Here is a 22,009-nt window from a genome sequence, read left to right as displayed (position 1 = left end):
CCCTGGAATAAATCCCACTTGGTCGTGGTGAATAATCTTTTTAATGTACTGTTGAATCCTATTGGCTAGTATTTTGTTGAGTATTTTCGCATCTGTGTTCATCAAGGATATCGGTCTATAGCTCTCTTTTTTGGTGGGATCCTTGTCTGGTTTTGGGATCAAGGTGATGCTGGCCTCATAAAATGAGTTTGGAAGTTTTCCTTCCATTTCTATTTTTTGGAACAGTTTCAGGAGAATAGGAATTAGTTCTTCTTTAAATGTTTGGTAGAATTCCCCCGGGAAGCCATCTGGCCCTGGGCTTTTGTTTGTTTGGAGATTTTTAATGACTGTTTCAATCTCCTTACTGGTTATGGGTCTGTTCAGGCTTTCTATTTCTTCCTGGTTCAGTTGTGGTAGTTTATATGTTTCTAGGAATGCATCCATTTCTTCCAGATTGTCAAATTTATTGCCGTAGAGTTGCTCATAGTATGTTCTTATAATAGTTTGTATTTCTTTGGTGTTAGTTGTGATCTCTCCTCTTTCATTCATGATTTTATTTATTTGGGTCCTTTCTCTTTTCTTTTTGATAAGTCGGGCCAGGGGTTTATCAATTTTATTAATTCTTTCAAAGAACCAGCTCCTACTTTCGTTGATTTTTTCTATTGTTTTTTTGGTTTCTATTTCATTGATTTCTGCTCTGATCTTTATGATTTCTCTTCTCCTGCTGGGCTTAGGGTTTCTTTCTTGTTCTTTCTCCAGCTCCTTTAGGTGTAGGGTTAGGTTGTGTACCTGAGACCTTTCTTGTTTCTTGAGAAAGGCTTGTACCGCTATATATTTTCCTCTCAGGACTGCCTTTATTGTGTCCCACAGATTTTGAACTGTTGTATTTTCATTATCATTTGTTTCCATGATTTTTTTCAATTCTTCTTTAATTTCCCGGTTGACCCATTCATTCTTTAGAAGGATACTGTTTAGTCTCCATGTATTTGGGTTTTTTCCAAACTTCCTTTTGTGGTTGAGTTCTAGCTTTAGAGCATTGTGGTCTGAAAATATGCAGGGAATGATCCCAATCTTTTGATACCTGTTGAGTCCTGATTTAGGACCGAGGATGTGATCTATTCTGGAGAATGTTCCATGTGCACTAGAGAAGAATGTGTATTCTGTTGCTTTGGGATGAAATATTCTGAATATATCTGTGATGTCCATCTGGTCCAGTGTGTCGTTTAAGGCCTTTATTTCCTTGCTGATCTTTTGCTTGGATGACCTGTCCATTTCAGTGAGGGGAGTGTTAAAGTCCCCTACTATTATTGTATTGTTGTTGATGTGTTTCTTTGATTTTGTTATTAATTGGTTTATATAGTTGGCTGCTCCCACGTTGGGGGCATAGATATTTAAAATTGTTAAATCTTCTTGTTGGACAGACCCTTTGAGGATGATATAGTGTCCTTCCTCATCTCTTATTATAGTCTTTGGCTTAAAATCTAATTGATCTGATATAAGGATTGCCACTCCTGCTTTCTTCTGATGTCCATTAGCATGGTAAATTCTTTTCCACCCCCTCACTTTAAATCTGGAGGTGTCTTCGGGCTTAAAATGAGTTTCTTGGAGGCAACATATAGATGGGTTTTGTTTTTTTATCCATTCTGATACCCTGTGTCTTTTGACAGGGGCATTTAGCCCATTTACATTCAGGGTAACTATTGAGAGATATGAATTTAGTGCCATTGTATTGCCTGTAAGGTGACTGTTATTGTATATGGTCTCTGTTCCTTTCTGATCTACCACTTGTAGGCTCTCTCTTTGCTTATAGGACCCCTTTCAATATTTCCTGTAGAGCTGGTTTGGTATTTGCAAATTCTTTCAGTTGTTGTTTGTCCTGGAAGCTTTTAATCTCTCCTTCTATTTTCAATGATAGCCTAGCTGGATATAGTATTCTGGGCTGCATGTTTTTCTCGTTTAGTGCTCTAAAAATATCATGCCAGCTCTTTCTGGCCTGCCAGGTCTCTGTGGATAAGTCAGCTGCCAATCTAATATTTTTACCATTGTATGTTACAGACTTCTTTTCCCGGGCTGCATTCAGGATTTTCTCTTTGTCACGGAGACTTGTAAATTTTACTATTAGGTGACGGGGTGTGGGCCTATTCTTATTGATTTTGAGGGGCGTTCTCTGAACCTCCTGAATTTTGATGCTCGTTCCCTTTGCCATATTGGGGAAATTCTCCCCAATAATTCTCTCCAGTATACCTTCTGCTCCCCTCTCTCTTTCTTCTTCTTCTGGAATCCCAATTATTCTAATGTTGTTTCGTCTTATGGTGTCACTTAATTCTCGAATTCTCCCCTCGTGGTCCAGTAGCTGTTTGTCCCTCTTTTGCTCAGCTTCTTTATTCTCTGCCATTTGGTCTTCTATATCACTAATTCTTTCTTCTGCCTCATTTATCCTAGCAGTTAGAGCCTCCATTTTTGATTGCACCTCATTAATAGCTTTTTTGATTTCAACTTGGTTAGATTTTAGTTCTTTTATTTCTCCAGAAAGGGCTTTTATATCTCTCGAGAGGGTTTCTCTAATATCTTCCATGCCTTTTTCGAGCCCGGCTAGAACCTTGAGAATTGTCATTCTGAACTCTAGATCTGACATATTACCAATGTCTGTATTGATTAGGTCCCTAGCCTTCGGTACTGCCTCTTGTTCTTTTTTTTGCGTTGAATTTTTACGTCTTGTCATTTTGGCCAGATAAGAGTAAATGAAGGGGCAAGTAAAATACTAAAAGGGTGGCAACAACCCCAGAAAAATATGCTTTAACTAAATTAGAAGAGATCCAAAATCGTGAGTGGGGAGAAAGGGCATAAAAAGAGGTTCAAAAAGAAAGAAAGAAAAAAAAAAAAGAAAAGAAAAAAAAATTTTTTTAAAAAAAGAAAACACCTGAGAAAAATGTAAAAAAGAAAAAATATATATATTAGATAAACTAGTAAAAAATCGTTAAAAAAGAAAAAGGTAACAGTTAAAAAAAAAAAATTTTACCCGAAGGCGAGAAGAAAAAGAAAAAAAAAAAAATGAAAAAGAAAAAATTAAATTAACTGCAAGACTAAAAAAAAAATCACAGGAAAAAAGCCATGAGTTCCGTGCTTGGCTTTCTCCTCCTCTGGGATTCTGCTGCTCTCCTTGGTATTGAAACCGCACTCCTTGGTAGGTGAACTTGGTCTCGGCTGGATTTCTTGTTGATCTTCTGGGGGAGGGGCCTGTTGTAGTGATTCTCACGTGTCTTTGCCCCAGGCGGAATTACACCTCCCTTACCCGGGGCCGGGGTGAGTAATCCGCTCGGGTTTGCTTTCAGGAGCTTTTGTTCCCTGAGCGCTTTCCGTAGAGTTCCTGAGGACGGGAACACAAATGGCGGCCTCCTGGTCTCCGGCCCGGAGGAGCCGAGAGCCCAGGGCCCCACTCCTCAGTGCGCCCTCAGAGAACAGCGCCCAGTTATTCCCGTCTGCCTGACCTCCGGCCGCGCTCCGCGCTCACCGAGCCTGCGATCGGTTCAAGGTAACACCGAGCTGTGAGCTTACTGTCGGCTCTGTTTCTGTAGCCGGCTTTCCCGTTCCAATACCCGCAAGCTCTGCGACACTTAGACACCCCCGATCCTTCTGTGACCCTGCGGGACCTGAGGCCACGCTAACCCCGCGTGGGCTTCGTCCCGGTTTAGCCTCTGGAGCGATGTCCCTCAGCGGAACAGACTTTTAAAAGTCCTGATTTTGTGCGCGGTTGCTCCGCCGCTTGCCGGGAGCCGGCCCCTCCCCCCGGGGTCTATCTTCCCGTCGCTTTGGATTCACTTCTCCGCCGGTCCTACCTTTCAGAAAGCGGTTGTTTTTCTGTTTCCAGAATTGCTGTTCTTCTTCTCTTCGGTCTGCCGATGGATTTTCAGGTGTTTGCAATCTTTAGATAAGCTATCTAGCTGATCTCCGGCTAGCTGAAGCAGTCTCAGCTTGCTACTTCTCCGCCATCTTGACTCCTCCCCCTATTAGAAACTTTTTTAAACATTCTTTTGGTCTATCATGTTAGATATTCACATCAGTATAATTTTTCATTAAAAATATAAATAACTTACATGTCATCAGTGACAAAGTAGTAAAATAGTTTAATGATTGCAAGTATAATCTATGAGAAAATTTCTAAGGGGGTTAGGAGTTAATTGGATAAAAAAGATAAAATTGAGAGGAGACAGATTTAGAGTTAATACTAAAGAAGAATGATCAAATCTATAATTTGGGGGAAGAAGAAACTAAATATTTTATAACAAAATTCCTCCAATAGCAGGCTTCAGATAGAGCCATGGTAAATATTTTCTGGTCTTTGGTAAAATGAGGAAAATTAGGAAAACTAGCAAGTTTTCATAAGGCTAAAATTATTCAATTTTAAGGACCGTATTTTAATCTGATGCTGTCTTTTTCACTCTCTTGGATTTAAAGTGTTGTTTTTCTTTAGCCAAGTTAAAGTGGTAGTATATGGTCCTTTTTAATATTTCTATTTGGAAAACAGGGCTGATTCCACAATTTTCCCTTGTGGAATTTACCAACTATGAAATGAAGATATAATTTGAAACCATTGTTTTATAAAGTGGATTCGTACACATTTTGGAAGGGAAAAGAACTAATCACATTTTAGTCAGGAAAATAGTTATATGTACGCTTGTCAAGATTTATTGAAAATATTTCCTTCTATCATTTATAATTCTTTTTTAAAAGATTTCATTTATTTGACAGAGAGACCACAAGTAGGCAGAGAGGCAGACAGAGAGAGAGGAAGGGAAGCAGGCTCCCTGCTGAGCAGAGAGCCCGATGTGGGGTTTGATCCCAGGACCCTGGGATCATGACCTGAGCTGAAGGCAGAGGCTTTAGCCCACTGAGCCACCCAGGCACCCCTCATTTTTAATTTCCTTAAAAAATAATTCACACTGAAAACAGAATAATAACATTGAATAGTGAGGTTGGCTTATAGCACCATGTCTGCTAGATCTATACCAGCCTCTCTGTCTTACCAAGCCAACGACAGGGTACTATCACTAGTGCTCCGTAATTGTACTTTCTAGCACAGACAGCAGTGTAAGGGAGCCTCCACTTCTCTGCTGCCTTCCAGATATTGGGGGAGTGCAACTAACTGAATATACTTAAATCGTATCTGAAAACCTAGCTGCAAAGGAGTCTGGACAGTGTGTCTGGGGTGTCTGTGTGTGTGTGTGTGTGTGTGTGTTTCCAAAGGATGGGAAATTTCACTGGAAATGTGTTTTTCAAGTTTTTTTTTTTTAATGGCCCATTAATTATGAAATCAATTAAGCAAGTTACGATGAAGAATTGAAAAATTGAATAGAAAATAGGAGAGCATATAGAACATATAGTAACATAAAGTAAAGACAAATGTTTTTTGTTGTTATTTACTGAGTTACCAGGTAAAATACATTTTATACCTTGATAGGGTCTTCATTTCACTAAAATGAATGAGTACTTTGGTATGCTTCAACCCTTTAAAAATATTTACTGCTTTATTTTTAATGTACATCTTGATATTTTGGTATTACTTTTCAGAGCAACATTTGTTAGCTTGCTTTCTGTGAGCAAGACATTTTAAATCTTCAGAATAAATATTGTTCCCTTTTGTTCAAGAACACTGACATGACTTGTGTAATTGGTGTCATTTTTCTGAGAGCATATTGGCTGTGCCGTATATTACTTTCTAATTTAAAATCAAGATAAAAATGAACATTAAAACTAAATTCAGATTCTACCTCAGATGTACTAAATCAAACTCTAGACAAATTACTTAAAAAAAATGTTCTCCAAATGCTTTTGGGCCCATGACTAGTAGTTTGGAGACTGCATTTGGAGTTAGTTTGTCGTCAGACTGTTGTCGCCCTTTTTTCTGGGAGAAACTAGGAAGTCACCCTTCATTTCTTTCTGTCTCTCATTTGCTGTACTAAGTGAGACATCGGGGTGTGGGTCTTCTATCTCCATAACAAATCTTAAATCTATCTCTTTTTCTTCATCTCTACTGTCACTGCATTAGTTCATTATTTCTGGTCAGTCACCTCCTAGCTCAACTCCTAGTATCCTTTCTTGCCCTGTCCACTCTGTTTACATTCTGCCATGGGACTTACTCTAAAACAAAATTCTCATTTTGTCAGTTTCCTGCTTATGATTCTTCAGTTTTACTCCACTACCTATGGAATAAAGTCCATTTTTTTTTTTTTTTTTGGCATGTGAAATTTACTACTGTCATGTTTTCACCATCAAAATTTGTGATCATGGTCTTTTCTCTTTTCCTTCTTGCCTTTGTATAAGACCAAAAGAGAGATATTGGCTAATTTGACAAGCTTAAAGCAAACTTCAGGAATGTCACCAATAGCATGACCTTTGCAACCAAATCCAGCAGTCAGAACTCCATCATTTCCCAGAATGAAGTCAGCAGTTTACTTCTGGCGTCAGTGGCAATCATTAAAAATACCCGTTCATGATATAAAAACCTGGGAGAAACTCTTGCAGGAATAGAAACTACATTAGACTAAAGCACTTACCTTAGTAAAATTCAGACAACCATCATTGGCACCAAGGCTGTGATTTTCTGCCATTCTTGATCAGCAGGACCCTGACCTAATCCCTGATTGCATAATTTGGGTGTTTGGCTTTCCACCCTTTTTTCCAACATAATTCGCTTTGCATGGGAAGCTCCTTTAACAGTGTTGGCTTTTAGAACCATGCCCAAATGGGCTTTCTTGTACTATATGTCATGCCACTCCTGGTCTTGTCAGTGGCCAAGGAGCTTCTTGGCTGTATGAAGACTGAACACCTGCCCATCCTGCTGGCGCCATGGGCCTAAGCAAAAGAGTCCTTTTTTTTTTTTAATGATAGCATAAAAGGTCCCTATGGTCTGACTCCTGATTATCTCTCTATCCGTGTTTCCTGCTGCAGTCATGGCAGTCTAATTGCAGTTCCTTGTAAGCCTATTCTTTCATGCACTGTGTGCCTTTATACGTATTGTTTCTTTCACTTGGAATTCCCTTCCCATTATTATTTACAATTGCAGCTAATACCTTAAGACTTGCTTAAAAGCTCTCTGTTGGGGCGCCTGGGTGGCTCAGTGGGTTAAGGCCGCTGCCTTCGGCTCAGGTCATGATCCCAGGGTCCTGGGATCAAGCCCCACATCAGGCTCTCTGCTCAGCAGGGAGCCTGCTTCTTTCTCTCTCTCTGCCTGCCTCTCTGCCTACTTGTGATCTATGCCTGTCAAATAAATAAATAAAATCTTAAAAAAAAAAAAAAAAGCTCTCTGTTGTAAAATCTTTAGTAGGTAGAGTTGGTTGCGTTTTTTTGGTCTGTTTATTATGTGCATAACTCTGTCATATTTCTTATTTATTGATTTAAAATCTTATAACATTTTAAATATGTGCAATATTATTGCACATATTAATTATTAACTTAATATTTATTATATATGTGCAATAAACACTGATTGCTGTATTTTGTGATTCAGAATTAAACAACAAACCTACTAACTAGCATTTTATATTGCATTTTAAATTTTTTCTTTATGATTTCTCTCCTACAATAGACTGTGAGCCTCTTAGCAACTGGAGCCTTCTCTAATCCTGGCACATTATAGGTGTCAAAACATGCTTATTCAGTTAATAAAGGAAGGGGGAATTGTTTTTTCACTTCAAATTTTGACTTAAATTTTGTGGAGCATGTCTGAGTTACTGTTAATTTTTAGAAGGATTGCTTGTGCCAGACTTTCAAGGTCCATTGTGAATCTCTTTTCTAAAATGCTACTAAGTATGTCAGGCACTAGACATGTATGTGTTGCTCTTTCCTACTACCCCACCACATCCCATCAGATAACATGTAGTTCCTCACTTAGGAACTCTGTACCCTGAGGTTGGTAATACCACTGTCTTTGTTACAAGCAACATGTGATATTACATTGATAGACAATGTAACATTACACTGATAGATTAGTACATCAAATGAATATGACATTTTTCGGCCAAAAATATTACTGCTCAGCACCCATTATTATTTAAAAATAATTATTTTCTTTGGTCTCTCTCTCTTTCTCCCTGGTTTAGTGTTTAAGAAATGTATCATGTGAAGTAGTAACTTCAGTTAAGTATAACTTAATTGGCTACTTTATTTTCTTCTGGTAGGTGTTAAGTAATTTCTTTGTGCCTCATTGCTTCATGCTTCTGCGTTTTTGCATTTATAGGTCCTGAATATATATGTCCTTGATGATGATATTCCTGAGCTTAATGAGTATTTCCGTGTGACGCTGGTTTCTGCAGTTCCTGGAGATGGGAAGCTAGGTTCAACCCCCACCAGTGGTGCAAGCATAGATCCCGAAAAGGAAACAACAGATATCACGATCAAAGCTAGTGATCATCCATATGGTAACCAAGCCCTTTTGCAGAAATAATCCTCTTTTCTCTGGGTGTACTTGGTCTACTTAAGAACTTCTTAAGGGACTTTTTGCAAATGATTGAAACAGAACTTCAGGCCTTCTAACTTCTAGGCTCTTGAAATTCTAAACTGCCATTATGAAGGATATTGTTTATGAAAGAAAATATAAAGATCAATTTCTGAAGTTTAATAATACAGGATTATTTAAATGAATTTAAAATGAAAGAAAGTATTTCTATTCATGACTTTCAAAAAAATTTTTAAGATTTTTATTTATTTATTTGACACACACAGAGAGAAAGAGAGACTGTGAGAGAGGGGACACAAGCAGGAGGAGTGGGAGAGGGAGAGGGAAAAGCAGGCTCTCCACTGAGCAGGGAGCCTGATGCAGGACTTGATCCCAGGACTCTGGGACCATGACCTGAGCCAAAGGCAGATGCTTAATGACTGAGCTACCCAGGGACCCTCAAAATTAAACTATCCTGTTATGATATGTTACCCCTAACTAACTGAAGTACTTCCTAATTTTTGTTAACCTTCAAGAAGTAGAGTTATCACTGTCTTTTTATATTAATTTTTTTTGGTCTGTGCTGCAAAGTGATAATTTTCTTAATAGTTTCTTAATCATCCTAATAAATTGAGACTGGTTTTCTACATTGAAAGATAACAGTTCTTTTGTAGGAAAAAAGCAAGAACAACTATTAAAAGTTCTGTGTAGGAAACCTGAGAGGCTCTTCAACTCTGATTTTCTTAGTTTAATTTTTCTTAAATGTGTTGCAGATCATTTGGGGTGGCATTAATCATGTTCTGCTCTAAGTCCAAGAATGAATTCTAGAGATTCAAATATAAGATTCTCTGGGTAGAAACAAGGAAGATTATCATTTTAACTTTTAACATTTTGAGAACTTATTGACATAGTTTATGTCAAAAGCATGTTAAATCTTCACGTAAGTCTATTCCAATGAAAGCCCTCAGAATTTTATTCTGGCAATCAAAATAATCATGCAAGATTGTTTCAAATGAATAAGATCTTCCATGAATAATTGAGGCCAGAATATCCTGCCTCTTTTTGTGTCCTGCAGGCTTGCTTCAGTTCTCCACAGGGCTGCCCCCCCAGCCCGAGGACCTGATGACCCTGCCTGCAAGCAGTATTCCACACGTCACTGTGCAGGAGGAAGATGGAGAAGTGAGGCTACTGGTCGTCCGGGCACAAGGCCTCCTAGGGAGGGTTCTGGCAGAATTTAGAACAGTGCCACTGACAGCATTCAGTCCTGAGGACTACCAGGTATATATATTCCTTAGTCCTTTGGAAATGATATGTGTACTTGTCAGATAGTCTCAACGCTTCTCTTGGAGGACTCACCGGAAGGGACTTGGCACTAATCCTATTCAACACAGAAAATAAGCACTGATGGCTCTCTAGCGTTTTACATTTCTAGAAATTAAACTACTTCAGTTCTTCGAAGCCTGACACTTAAGTAGCTACCATACTGATGATTCCTCTTGCACCTTATATTTGTCATGGTTTTCATTTGTATTATTTATTTTTAATGTTACAGGTTTTGATCAGGTGTATTTACAGTTCTGCTTCTAACACATTTTAAATCCTCATGTCTGCGTCCATCAAATAGGACCAAGTTTGTGAAGAAATTATATGCCCGTGTCTTTTCAATTTTCATTGTATTTTTTGTTCAAGTGAGCAGCAGTGTGGTAGTGGCAAACAGAAAATTGGGATTTTTGAACTGGGCCAGTCTGGGTTTTAATTGGTCTTCTAAGTGGGTAGCCTTGGGAGCTCAGATCTTCCTAATCTCAGTTTCTTTATCATTAAGAGGAGATAATATCTGCTGGCCAGGATTGCTCTGAGGCTGGATGGCAGCATTTTAAGTGTCATGTCCTGAACATAGCACATATATCATGACACTCCGTAATCACTGCTTATTATCACGAGTATTTATTTGTATTAGGCAAATGCTCATAATTTCTTTTGGGCTGTACTTCTGAGGAAGTATTTTATATCCTCCAACATTTCTGTTTTCCCAAAGAATTATCTCCTTTCAATTTAATTTTAGTTTTCCTGTTTTTCTCCTTCTTCCTAACAAAACCCACAGAATGGTACAGTATCCAGTAATTTGTACATGCTTTTCTCCTTAAACCCCAGAAACCCTGGCTAATTGAATTTAATTAATTTTGGCTGTAGTCCAGTTAGAGAAGCTTTCTCAGATTTCTTCCTTCTCAAACTCTTTTTCTTGGGCAAGTTATATTTCTCTTGCCTTGACATATATTATATCTTTAATTTGATATGTAACAATTTGCACAAGACATGATAGCTTAGCTTAGTATTCTCTGCATTTTCCTTAGAGAAGTACTTTGGTCCTTATATTGGATAGTGTCCAATATCTAGGTAGTCTGGAAATCCCCAGTCTCCAGTTGGATTATCATTTTCTTTAATAACTAAAAAGAAATAAAACAAAACCTATGCCCCTATATTTCACAACTATCAGAAATCTACTACCCTTGAAGACATTTCTGATGATTTTTAGGGTACTGGTACATAGATGTTCTGTATGTCACTGGTTTCCACTTTGAACTGTGATATTTGCTTGTCCCTGAAAATGTGATAATTTTTCTTCACTTCTCTCTGATGGGTCATCTCTCTCTGATCTGCTTTACCACAAAAGTAAGACTTCTTAGACTGTATGTGTGAGTATACATGTGTTGGGGGATGGAGGGGAAGTGCCAGGAATGATCATCTATAGAAGAGGAGACAATTGAATATCAGATATCGTTTTTCTTAACCTTATTCTCAATGCTAAGGTATAGGTGGTCCCCACCATACAGGTGCTTACTTCCAGCTCTTGTGATATAAAACAGCTAATTAATGATTGAATCACAGTCATAGGAATGTTCAAGGTTGGTATCCTGGGAGAGAAGTAGGTATTGACATAGGGTAGTTGAGGAGGCCTTTCTTAGGGAAGTGATACCTATGCTGAGCTCTGAAGTTTAAGGAGAAAATGATTAAACTAACTGAAGGGGGAAAGAACTACTCAAGACTGGTAAAATGGCATGGTTAAAATGGTTAAATGGTCCTAATGAGGAGCAGAAAGAAGACCAGTGTTTCCAGAGTGTGGAGAGCTAGGTGTCCTGGTAAAAGATAAGGTATATGGGGACTGGACCTTTCTAGGCCTTAGAGATCATGCTACACTTGTGCCTTATATTTTAAAAACAAAGCTAAGTAATTGAAAGGTATTATGTATTTATAAAAGCTCAGTAGTCAGAATGGGGGAGAATGGACTGGAAGATAAAAGTACTAGATGCAGAAAGGCCAGTAAGGAGTTCACTACCTGATTAATGGCATAGATGTGAAGAAGTAGGTGGGCCCAAGAAACGTGTTTGAGTTAAAATGGCGGGATTTGAAAGTTGTTGAGTGCAAAGAATAAAGCAGAAGAGTGTGTCAAAAGTGACTCCCTAGTTCCTGGCACAAACAACTTGCTGCTGTATAATTTAGTACTGTAGAGAGGATTGGATAAGGCATAGATTTTTTTAAAGGGAAAATCATGAATTAAAAATTCTGACAGAAATGATAAGAAAACTTTGAAATAGGCATTAAGTTTTAAGTTTGGATAGCAGAGGTTGGAGACAAGAATTTGGGAGTTGGGAATGTATAAATACTATTTGAAGTCTAAATGCATGGTAGCCTTTTTTGGAAAAAGACTCTAAAGAGAGTCTGATGAGCAGTTTTTAGGGATTGTAAGGCAACTGTTAAAATCAACAGAGAACACTAAAAAGAATGAGCTAGAAACGTAAGGAAAAAAGGAGAGTGTGATATCATGGAATACCAGAGAAGAACATATTTCTAGAAGAGGAAATGGCTCATCATGTAGGATATTGCTAAGGTCAAGTTAAGATGGTTTCCTAAGACAGTCAAATATTATTTCTGTTGTTAAGACTTGTGGAATTACTCCACTGATGACTGTCCTCTAGGCACAGTTAATTACTTCCTTCTTGAGCTTACTATATGCCTTTTATAGCAGTTGTTTTTCTGTTCAAATTATTATATTATGTGGTTAACATTCCTTATAGAATGGTCGCCATCTAGCTAGAGATTTGTCTTGGCTGTTTCTGAATCCCAAGCATCTAAAATGGTACCATGTACATGATGTGCATTTGATAAATATCCAAAAAAGTAAATAAATGCATGATTAGGTTAATTGTACATGGGTTTCTCAATTTAGCTCTGAGATCATTAATCGCTCCTGAAAATGAAGTAGAGTTTGTCCACACAAGCTAACACTACTAAAATTTAAAACTTTTAAATGTGTTCTCATGACTTGAGGGGACAATGTTTATATAAGAGATAATGAGGTTGGGGAGGAAAAAAGGGCCTTGAGACTTTGAACTTAAATAACTTTTTGTTTTTCCTCTAGTATGTGAACTTTTCTGATGCGAGATCTATATTGTGAATTGCAGTTGCAAGTATAATCAAGAAAACGTTAATGCCCAGTAGACTGATATTTATTATTGTTTGGAGAAATTCTCAGAATGAAAATGTGAAAATGCTATTGTTACACACTGATTATTTACATTACCCTGATATAATTTGAACAGTTCTAAATATATGTGGTCAAGAGTTTCGTGCATCTCATTGAATTAATTTAGGAATTTGTGGATGTCACCTTTTCAGATTTCTCATTTGCCTGGACTGCTTTTTTGATGAATAGACAAACAAGAGAAATAAAAATCCATCTGCTTTACTTAGTTGGAGAATATTTATTTAAAATTTATATCAAACACTATTCACATCCACTTAAGTGTTTTCAGGTTTATATTTTACTTATGTTCTTCTGTTTCAGTATTTATAATAATTTGGGACATAGAAGACACTCTCATCTTGCACATTAATATACAGAATAATTATAATCTAGAGGATAAATCTTTTATTTGTATTTCAGAGTGTTTCCGGTACCTTAGAATTTCAACCAGGAGAAAGATACAAATATATTTCTGTTAATATCACTGATAATTCTGTCCCGGAATTGGAAAAATCTTTTAAAGTTGAGTTACTGAACTTGGAGGGAGGAGGTAAGCTGGTTACTCAAATGTATCAAATATTTATATTTTCTTGTTCATCTGTCTTGAGGATAGTTGATTCTCTTAAGGAAATACAATCCTTTGAATCGATGTTACTTTTTTTTTTTTTTTTTAATGTGTGAGTTACTAGTCTTTGGGAAGAACATCCTAAACATTAATAATTACTTCAGATAAATTTGGTAGACAGTTTTTGATGGATAATTGCTTTCTTTTCTTGGTAAAAAGAGTATTTCTATCTCCCTACATAAATTTAGAAAATTAGTCTTAAAAATTAATATTCAACTCATAGTTTTGTTTACATAGACTTTTGCTGTGAGGTTTAGTTAACTCTGAGTTAATATTTCTAATGTTTATTATAAGGATACCACCTATTGTGCTGGTTTTTTTTTTCCCTTTTATTACCCATTGGTTTTTTCAAGTTGAGTGCTTTGATTTTCTTTTTTATTTTTTAACTTAGAAATATATTTATTATTATGTGTTTCTATGTAGCACAAAATATTTCCTTATATATGTAAAAAAGAATAGTATAATTGTAATGAATCACCAAATTATTATTTTTTTTAACTTTAAGATTTATTTATTTATTTGAGAGAGAGATTGTATAAGAGGGAGAGGGAGGAGAGAATCCCAAGCAGACTCCTCACTGAGCCCAGAGCCCCACATGGGCCTGATCCCATATCCCTGAGATCACTACCTGAGCTGAAATCAAGAGCTGGAAGCCCAACTGACTAAGCCACCCAGGCACCCCCTGAGTGAATCACCAAATTATAGTTGTCATTCATAGTAGGTGCTCCTAAAATCATGTCTTTCCTTTCTTACTCTTTCAGTTTTCATGGTAGCTTCTTTACAGCTATCTCCAGGTGTAGCCCAGGTGAATTTAGCCATTTTAGATAATTTATTATGAATGATTATCAATAAGACAGGTCAACAGCACTTTATCCACAATTCTGATATTCAGAATCTCCAATTTTCAAAGATTTTTGGAGTCAAGATTCATGTCATGGCAAAACTCTTCTGCACTGAAGAGATGCTTCTTATAGTCTTTATCCCATTTGGATGAACTATTTATATAGGTTTCTTCACAGAAGTGTTAATGTGTATGATTTTCAGGTGCTGCTGGGGGTGTTATGCAATGCATGTGATATGTACCATAGTCTCTTTATAAATGTAAGAAACTGAGAGTTGGTAAGGTATCAGCAGGATAATCTCTTCCTTCCAAAACCTGGTATTACTGTCTTATTATTATCTTCATGGTTTAATGAAGAAGGTTATAATACTATATAAGCCACCCAAAAGGAGAGATTGAGTAAAACAGAAATATTAAAATTGTCTTCTACTATGTAATGAGACTTTGGATTAAGTATGGAAAATATCCCCAAATTTTCTTTCCCTGTGTTCCCAAAGCCCAGGTGAAAGCAAACCAGGGAAATGGTTAAACAGTGCTGCAACGTGGTTGACTGCATAAAGCAGTAAAAACATGCTGGATGGCCTGTTTGGAGGATAGCATGTAAAAATACCAGCTTGGTTTGTCCTCCAGAGAGAAATCCTTGCATTTTCCAAATCATATTTTCATGACACAACTTCAATAATTAGGGGCCACTATAAAATATTTGAAAAGTTGTTCTTTGTTTCACTTGTAGTAGGCAATACTTATAGAATAGAGAAAATGGTAGCGATCATTATTGATTGATAAGAAACATTAAGTATTCTTCAGAGGTAATATTTCTGATCATAGTGATACTTGGTATCTTATATAGAAACTTTTCCCATATTTCTAGAATATGCATTGTTAGGTATTAATTGTGCATGAGTACTCAGTTGAAAACCAATCTTGCAGACTTTGAGTAAGCAATAGTGGCAGAGAATCTCATTTTCCCTCAGTGAGTTGGGATTGGAGGTAAAGAAATCTAGACAGTGGCTTCTATTCCCCCAGTTATAGTAGGGACTGTCTAAGAAGTACAGTATTGTGAGGCACTAAATTCTTTTGAGAGTCAGGGGAGCAACCATCATTCCATATCGTTTTGTCTGTAAAACCGACTGTATGTAAGATACCTACCTGCATAGATGTTTTATGTTAGCCAGAGTGCATAGTGCTGAACCATCGTCTCTCATGACTTGCAGATAATATGGGAGATGTACTGGATATTCCTTAAAATTCATTTTGCCTCCTAAGTCTCTAAGATGATTTCAGATTTGGGGTGCCATAAATTCTCATGTCTGGTGGATCCCAGTCCTATTGAGGGGAAGAACAGAAGAGCAGGGCAGATCTTAAACTTGCATGTCAGTCAAGGACACTGATAGAAGCACATAGGTCTGGTTGTGGACTTGCCTCTTAATCTTCTTTTCCACTGCTATCATCAGTACACTTCCTGTCTTCTTTGCAAACTTTTGGTAAATTAATGGGCGGAGCTTAAGTCTATTGGAAGTGAGGGTAAACCACTGTCTTTTTTATCACAGTCTTCATATATTGCCAAGTACTTTATTTTTTACATTATTTATTTGGTCTTGAGCAGTTCTGTAGAAGGCAACACATTTTTTAGGTGAGAAAACTGAAGTACCAAGAGTTTGAATGGCTTGCTGAAAGTTTTACAGTGGGTATATTTCACAGCTAGGCCCGAAACAGATTGTTGTAGACTACTTGTCTAGGGTTCTTTCTACCAGGTCAGTGGCAAAAGGGTGATCAAGTCTGAGAACGGTAAATAAAGTGGGAATTTGAACATATGCTTCGAGGGAAATATTAGGTGCATTTCCCTAATTTTGAGTTGATTGTGGTGAGTGGTAAGGTGACTCTGTCATAGTCATAGTCATATAGGCCTAAGTGTGTGATTGTACACAACCACAGATATTTTAAAAATATTTAAAATGTTAGAAACAAAAATAAATAAATTGATAGAAGCAATTTACATTGCTTTAAGTAAGTGATTGAAAGAGACAACTGGTTAAGTTGACAGATATGGGAAATACCAATTACAACTTAACATGGAGTATTTCCTAAAGCTATGGATGAATTTTTAATGAATAAGTAGCTTGATAAATGTTATACTTTTACCACTTCAAATAATTTATCTTTTATGGAAGAATGCATTCCATTGGGTGAATATTACTACATTTTCCTCTTTTCTGGATATGTTTTAAGAGCTCTCCATTTTCTTGTTGTGTCAATGTGTATTGTATGGGTGTGTCTCTGTGTCTCCTTGTGAAGTGACTGAATTCTTTAGGGTTGATGGCAGTGGTAGTGGTGACGGGGACATGGAATTCTTCCTTCCAGCTATTCACAAGCATGGTAAGCAGCTGATCCAAGGCCCTTTACTATTCTTCATTTTATTTTAACTTCTCTTTTTAGAGATAACAATACTGACCAATTATTTACATATACTATGTGCAGGTTCTTTACATATTTTATCTCAGTATCCATAGCAGCAACTTTATAAATTAGTATTTGCTCCATGTCACAGTTACCCAACTAGGAAGTGATCAAGCTAGAATCAAGTCCTTATCTACCTCCAAAGCCCAGACTTGCCTCTGTATGAACCCAATACAGTGTCCTGATTCTAACTGTAATAGAAGTTTTGCTATCATTCATAAAGTGATTTTTGAAAAATATTTTACATAGTTTTGAATACCTAAAAAGAGAGAAATAGTACATTTATACTTTCCTGTTAAATGTATCATGCTTATTTTATTTACAAAAAGAGCCTGCAGTCTTTATATGTAGCATTTTTTTTTATTTTTTATTTTTTATTTTTTTCAGCATAACAATATTCATTATTTTTTCACCACACCCAGTGCTCCATGCAATCCGTGCCCTCTCTAATACCCATCACCTGGTACCCTGACCTCCCACCCCCTCGCCACTTCAAACCCCTCAGATTGTTTTTCAGAGTCCACAGTAGACTCTCATGGTTCACCTCCCCTTCCAATTTCCCCCAACTCCCTTCTCCTCTCTAACTCCCCATGTCCTCCATGCTATTTGTTATGCTCCACAAATAAGTGAAACCATATGATAGTTGACTCTCTCTGCTTGACTTATTTCACTCAGCATAATCAAAACAGTTGGGAAAAAAGAAGTTAAAAAGGCAATAAATAGGGAGAATAAGTTGCCAGTCATGGGTGGGATTACTGAAAAGAGATTTCAAGTAGATTCCTATGCAAACATGATTCAGCTTTTTACCTCAGATACTTTTTTTTGTATCAAGAGAAAATTATTTCTCAAGGGAGAATTTTTCTAATCCTCAGATATTCCTTTATCACAATTTCAGGTTTTATGTTTTAAGTTTAGAACTCATGTTCCTACCTCTCTCATTTCTAAGTTCCACCAATGCCTCTTGTAACTACTATATTTAATTACTCTGTTACTTCTGGAATTGCTCATTTTCTTGTCTGCATATACTAATGCAACATAAAAGTTGGACATAATTCTTAGGAAAAAATGCAATGCTTCTGTAAAATTGGAACCTTTTTAGTTATAAGATTGGCGTGTTTGGGGCCAGGAGAGGTAGATCTATAATATCATAATGGGATGAAAAAATAGGCCTAGAACTAATGCACATTAAAAACCAAGAATCTTTTCAGTTAGATAGTTAAAAATCATAGGGAAACTGTTTCATAAAGGTAAGAGGCATTTCGGCTCATGTTCTTCTGAGGTCAGCAAGGATCGTGGGAGACTTTCCTCATATACTGTGTGTGGAAGAATGTTCTCTTTCATAGGACAGAAAAAGAAAACAAGTTTTCCTTATTCATCTCCAAGTGCTTATACAGCACTTGTATATCACATTGGTGCCAAAATAGAGAAAGGTCATAAAAGCATGAATATGTGTGGCAACCATTTGTGTCTGCCTTTCTTTCTAAAACAAATTAGAACGTTGTCAATGAATGGTACAACTCTTTTCAAAAAGTTGTTCCTTGGCTTTCCTTTGGTTTGTAAATTACTTATTAACATTTTCTTGCTATTTGTTGGAACTTACCCATGCAGCCAGTCTAGGAGTGGCCTCACAAATTCTGGTGACAATTGCTGCTTCTGACCATGCTCATGGTATATTTGAATTTAGCCCTGAGTCACTCTTTGTCAGCGGAACTGAACCAGAAGATGGGTATAGCACTGTTACATTAAATGTGAGTACAGTTTTCCCTCCACTCTTAGACACTTTCTGTTCTTTTAAAACTGTTTTATTGTATTATGAAAGTGTCCTTTATATTATTTATTTATTTATTTATTTTTTCCTTTTTGGGTAGAGGGGAACAAGCCTAGTGGTACACACAATACAAACTGATAATTGAATAATGATTTAACATTTGTCTTTGTATGTAGTTTTGCATATAAGTTTGTCTTATGATTTTGAGGAATCCTGACTCTTTAAGGAATATAGTAGAGCCCTCCAAATATTATTTTTTATAGATCTTGTATTAATTCACTTAGGCTATGGAAACAAATGTCTCCTAAAGCTCAGGGGCTTAGTATAACAAAGATTTGTTCTTCCACTCATGGTATATCTCCAGATGAACTCGGCCATCACCAGTTATTAAGGGATCAAGGATCCCAGAAGCAACATCCTGGCAGGTGCTTCTGTCTTCATGGAGGGGAAAATGTGGTTGGAGAATTGCATACTGGCCCTTATGATTTCTTTCTGGAAGTGATTTGTAACCTTTCCACTTAGGCTTTTTGGTCAAAGCAAATCACATTGGCCATGCCTAATGATAATAGGTAGAAAAATGCAATCCTATCTCACCTCTCTCCCAAAAGGAAAGAAAGTCCAAAACATTTGTAAATAGCAATAATAATGATAACCCTGTATGTAGGGTGTGTGTGTGTGTGTGTGTGTGTGTGTGTGTTGTGTGTGTGTGTGTGTGTGTGTGTGTGTGTGTGTGTACTTTCTTCACTGCTTTGTTCCAGTTAGGAATTAAGCTGATTCAATTGTTAAACAATTGGGAGGAGCTTTAAGCTTGCTCAGTTTCCTCAGATTGTATATAAATAATGAAGAAAGATCACTCAATGGCAGATCTTCAGTAATTGTTGTGGAGTAAATTTGAACAACTTTAGAAAGGATAACTAATTATTCAAAAAAAGAAAAAAATTAAGGGAAAAGATCCAGTTTTATAAAATTCTTGTCTTGAATGTTATTTTGAGTTAACATTCATAATTAAAGCTATTTATTTTTCTTAATATATTATTGGCAGAAGTATTTCTTGCTTCTTAAGTATATTTTATCCAACTTTGGGAGAAATATGTTTTTTGGTGAGTTTTTCATCTTACATTGAAGATAAAAGGAAATATAATTTGTTTTCAAAAATGAGTTTTATGGCTAACTTTTCAGAAAATATCACTCATTTCTTCCTTACAATGAAGTATATTTTTGTAGTAAAAGCAAAAATTTTCATGAGTATGCTTAAACAAAAGAAATTATTAATTACATTTGCTTCATTACTAAAATATAATTGTAGAAATGATATAGCTATAGTTTAGTTAGAAAGTAAAGATGTTCAATCAATGTGTAGCTTTATGCAACAATCACTTTTTAAGTACTGTGAGGGTCTTCAGAGACTGGTGGTTGTTGGTCCCTGCCATCAAGAATCTAAAATTCTTGAGAAAAACTTGTAGAAGATAAGATGAAAATTTAATATCCTGCTATCATTCTATATTTACAAACCTCTAAATCAATGGTTTTAATCCCTCTCTTAATACATTTCCTATTAAATATTTTATAGATAATGAGAAGCCGTGGAGCTCTGTCTCAAGTGACTTTGCTCTGGAGCATGGGCTCCGATCCTGATGGTGATCTGGCCTTCACCTCTGGCAATGTCACATTTGAGACTGGGCAGAAGAGTGCCAACATCACAGTGGAAATACTTCCAGATGAAGATCCAGAACTGGATAAGGTCTTCTCTGTGTCAATCCTCAGTGTCTCCAGTGGCTCCTTGGGAGTTCATACTAATGCCACATTAATAGTTTTGGCTAGCGATGATCCTTGTGGGGTCTTCATCTTTTCTGAGACAAACAGACCTATCAGAGTTGAGGAAGCAACCCAGAATATCACACTGTCAGTGATAAGATTAAAAGGCCTCATGGGAAAAGTTCTAGTCACATATGCAACACTGGATGATATGCAAAAACCGCCCTATTTTCCACCTAATATAGCCAGAGCAACTCAAGGAAGAGACTATATACCAGCTTCTGGATTTGTTCTTTTTGGAGCCAATCAGAGTGAGGCAACCATAACTATTTCAATTTTGGACGATGATGAACCGGAAAGATCGGAGTCAGTATTTATTGAGCTACTCAACTCTACTTTAATAGAGAAAGTACAGAATCGCCCAAGTAAGTAACCATTAGTGTGTTTTTATTATTATGGGAAGTAAGAATCCTAAAAAAAATAAGTTAAGAATTGGGTATAGTAGAAAATCCTATAAAAATAGTAAGCTCTAACTTTGAAAGCATCACTTTACACACGTTTAACTATATGACAAATGGAAGTGCGACACTTGAAAATCCAAAATTATGTTTTGAAAGTCCCTTATGTCCCCAAACTGAATTGTTAAAAGCTCTGGTGTAATCCAGTGCAACTGACTTCTAGTGCTATTGTATAAGTACTATGTATTAGTACTAGTATTATGTATTGTGGCTTCCAAATCATTCTAAAGTCAATCTGGGTATTCCAGCGATAGTTCTCTTGGCAAGATCCCGAGCCTCCTTCACCTCGGTCCACTCTGGATGATTCCCTGACCCAATCCACTCTGGATGATTTCCTGACCCATAGAGCTTTGGCCATGAGCACGTGGGTCCAGCAAGTGTGTAAGGGAAGGGGGACAGGCGTGTGTAGCTGTAAGAAATCCCGTAAATTTATTGGTCACTGGGAGTTGAGAAGAAGGCACTGGTTGGGGACAAGAATGAGGAGTGACCAATCAGCCAATCTGGCAACCTCTTTTGAAAAGTAGCAGTCACTCTGGAATTTGGCTTAGGGGCTTTATAGAGAGAGCAGGGTGGCTCCTGGTAGAGAGCATGCTTTGTACTTTTAGAACTGAGAGCAGTCATTGTGTTAAAGCTTGTTGATTAGTCACATTTCCCTAAGAGGACAAATAAAGAGAAGAACCTAGATTTCCTGGAATAAGGGAACAAGTAAAGGAAGAAAGATGAATGACATTAATTTGATATCAATTTAACATCAGTTTTAGAGTAATATTATAACAAATAAAACCTTCTTAAGGAAACTGGAATTGCATATTCCAAAAATAAGATTCTAAGTGCTGCATGTTGACTGTGTTTTGCCATATAGACTAAAGTGTCTCATAAATAAATTTCTTCACCTTACCATAATACCTGGATAGATACACTATATAGTAAACAGTATTCTTATCCACAACGTTAAGTAAGTAATTGTAGTTCAAGATTATAGAAGGAAATTTAAAGGACAACTGCTAATATTAAGTTCAGATTACAGTCAAGGTTAAAATTCTCACACAATATGCATCCTTTTTTTTTTTTTCTTAAGATTTAGGATCAATTCTAAGAGCAAATGAATTG

The 22,009-nt window shown here is 36.8% G+C and overlaps 1 protein-coding gene across 1 annotated transcript in view; it reads left to right on the top strand.

The window, feature by feature from the left end:
- The window catches only part of ADGRV1 (adhesion G protein-coupled receptor V1), a 545,909-nt gene that overhangs the window by 94,434 nt on the left and 429,466 nt on the right, over positions 1–22,009 (top strand). Inside the window, exons 24-29 of the mRNA XM_082725840.1 lie at positions 8,216–8,396; positions 9,489–9,691; positions 13,356–13,485; positions 16,697–16,777; positions 18,467–18,606; positions 20,197–20,806. Coding sequence (XP_082581966.1) covers positions 8,216–8,396; positions 9,489–9,691; positions 13,356–13,485; positions 16,697–16,777; positions 18,467–18,606; positions 20,197–20,806 — 1,345 coding nt within the window. The remainder of the gene's footprint in view (positions 1–8,215; positions 8,397–9,488; positions 9,692–13,355; positions 13,486–16,696; positions 16,778–18,466; positions 18,607–20,196; positions 20,807–22,009) is intronic.

Source organism: Mustela nivalis (genome assembly GCF_964662115.1).
Source record: "Mustela nivalis genome assembly, chromosome: 3".
NCBI classification, from domain to species: domain Eukaryota; kingdom Metazoa; phylum Chordata; class Mammalia; order Carnivora; family Mustelidae; genus Mustela; species Mustela nivalis.
The sequence above is the reverse complement of the archived record's forward strand: the minus strand, read 5'-3'. Positions and strand labels throughout refer to the sequence as shown.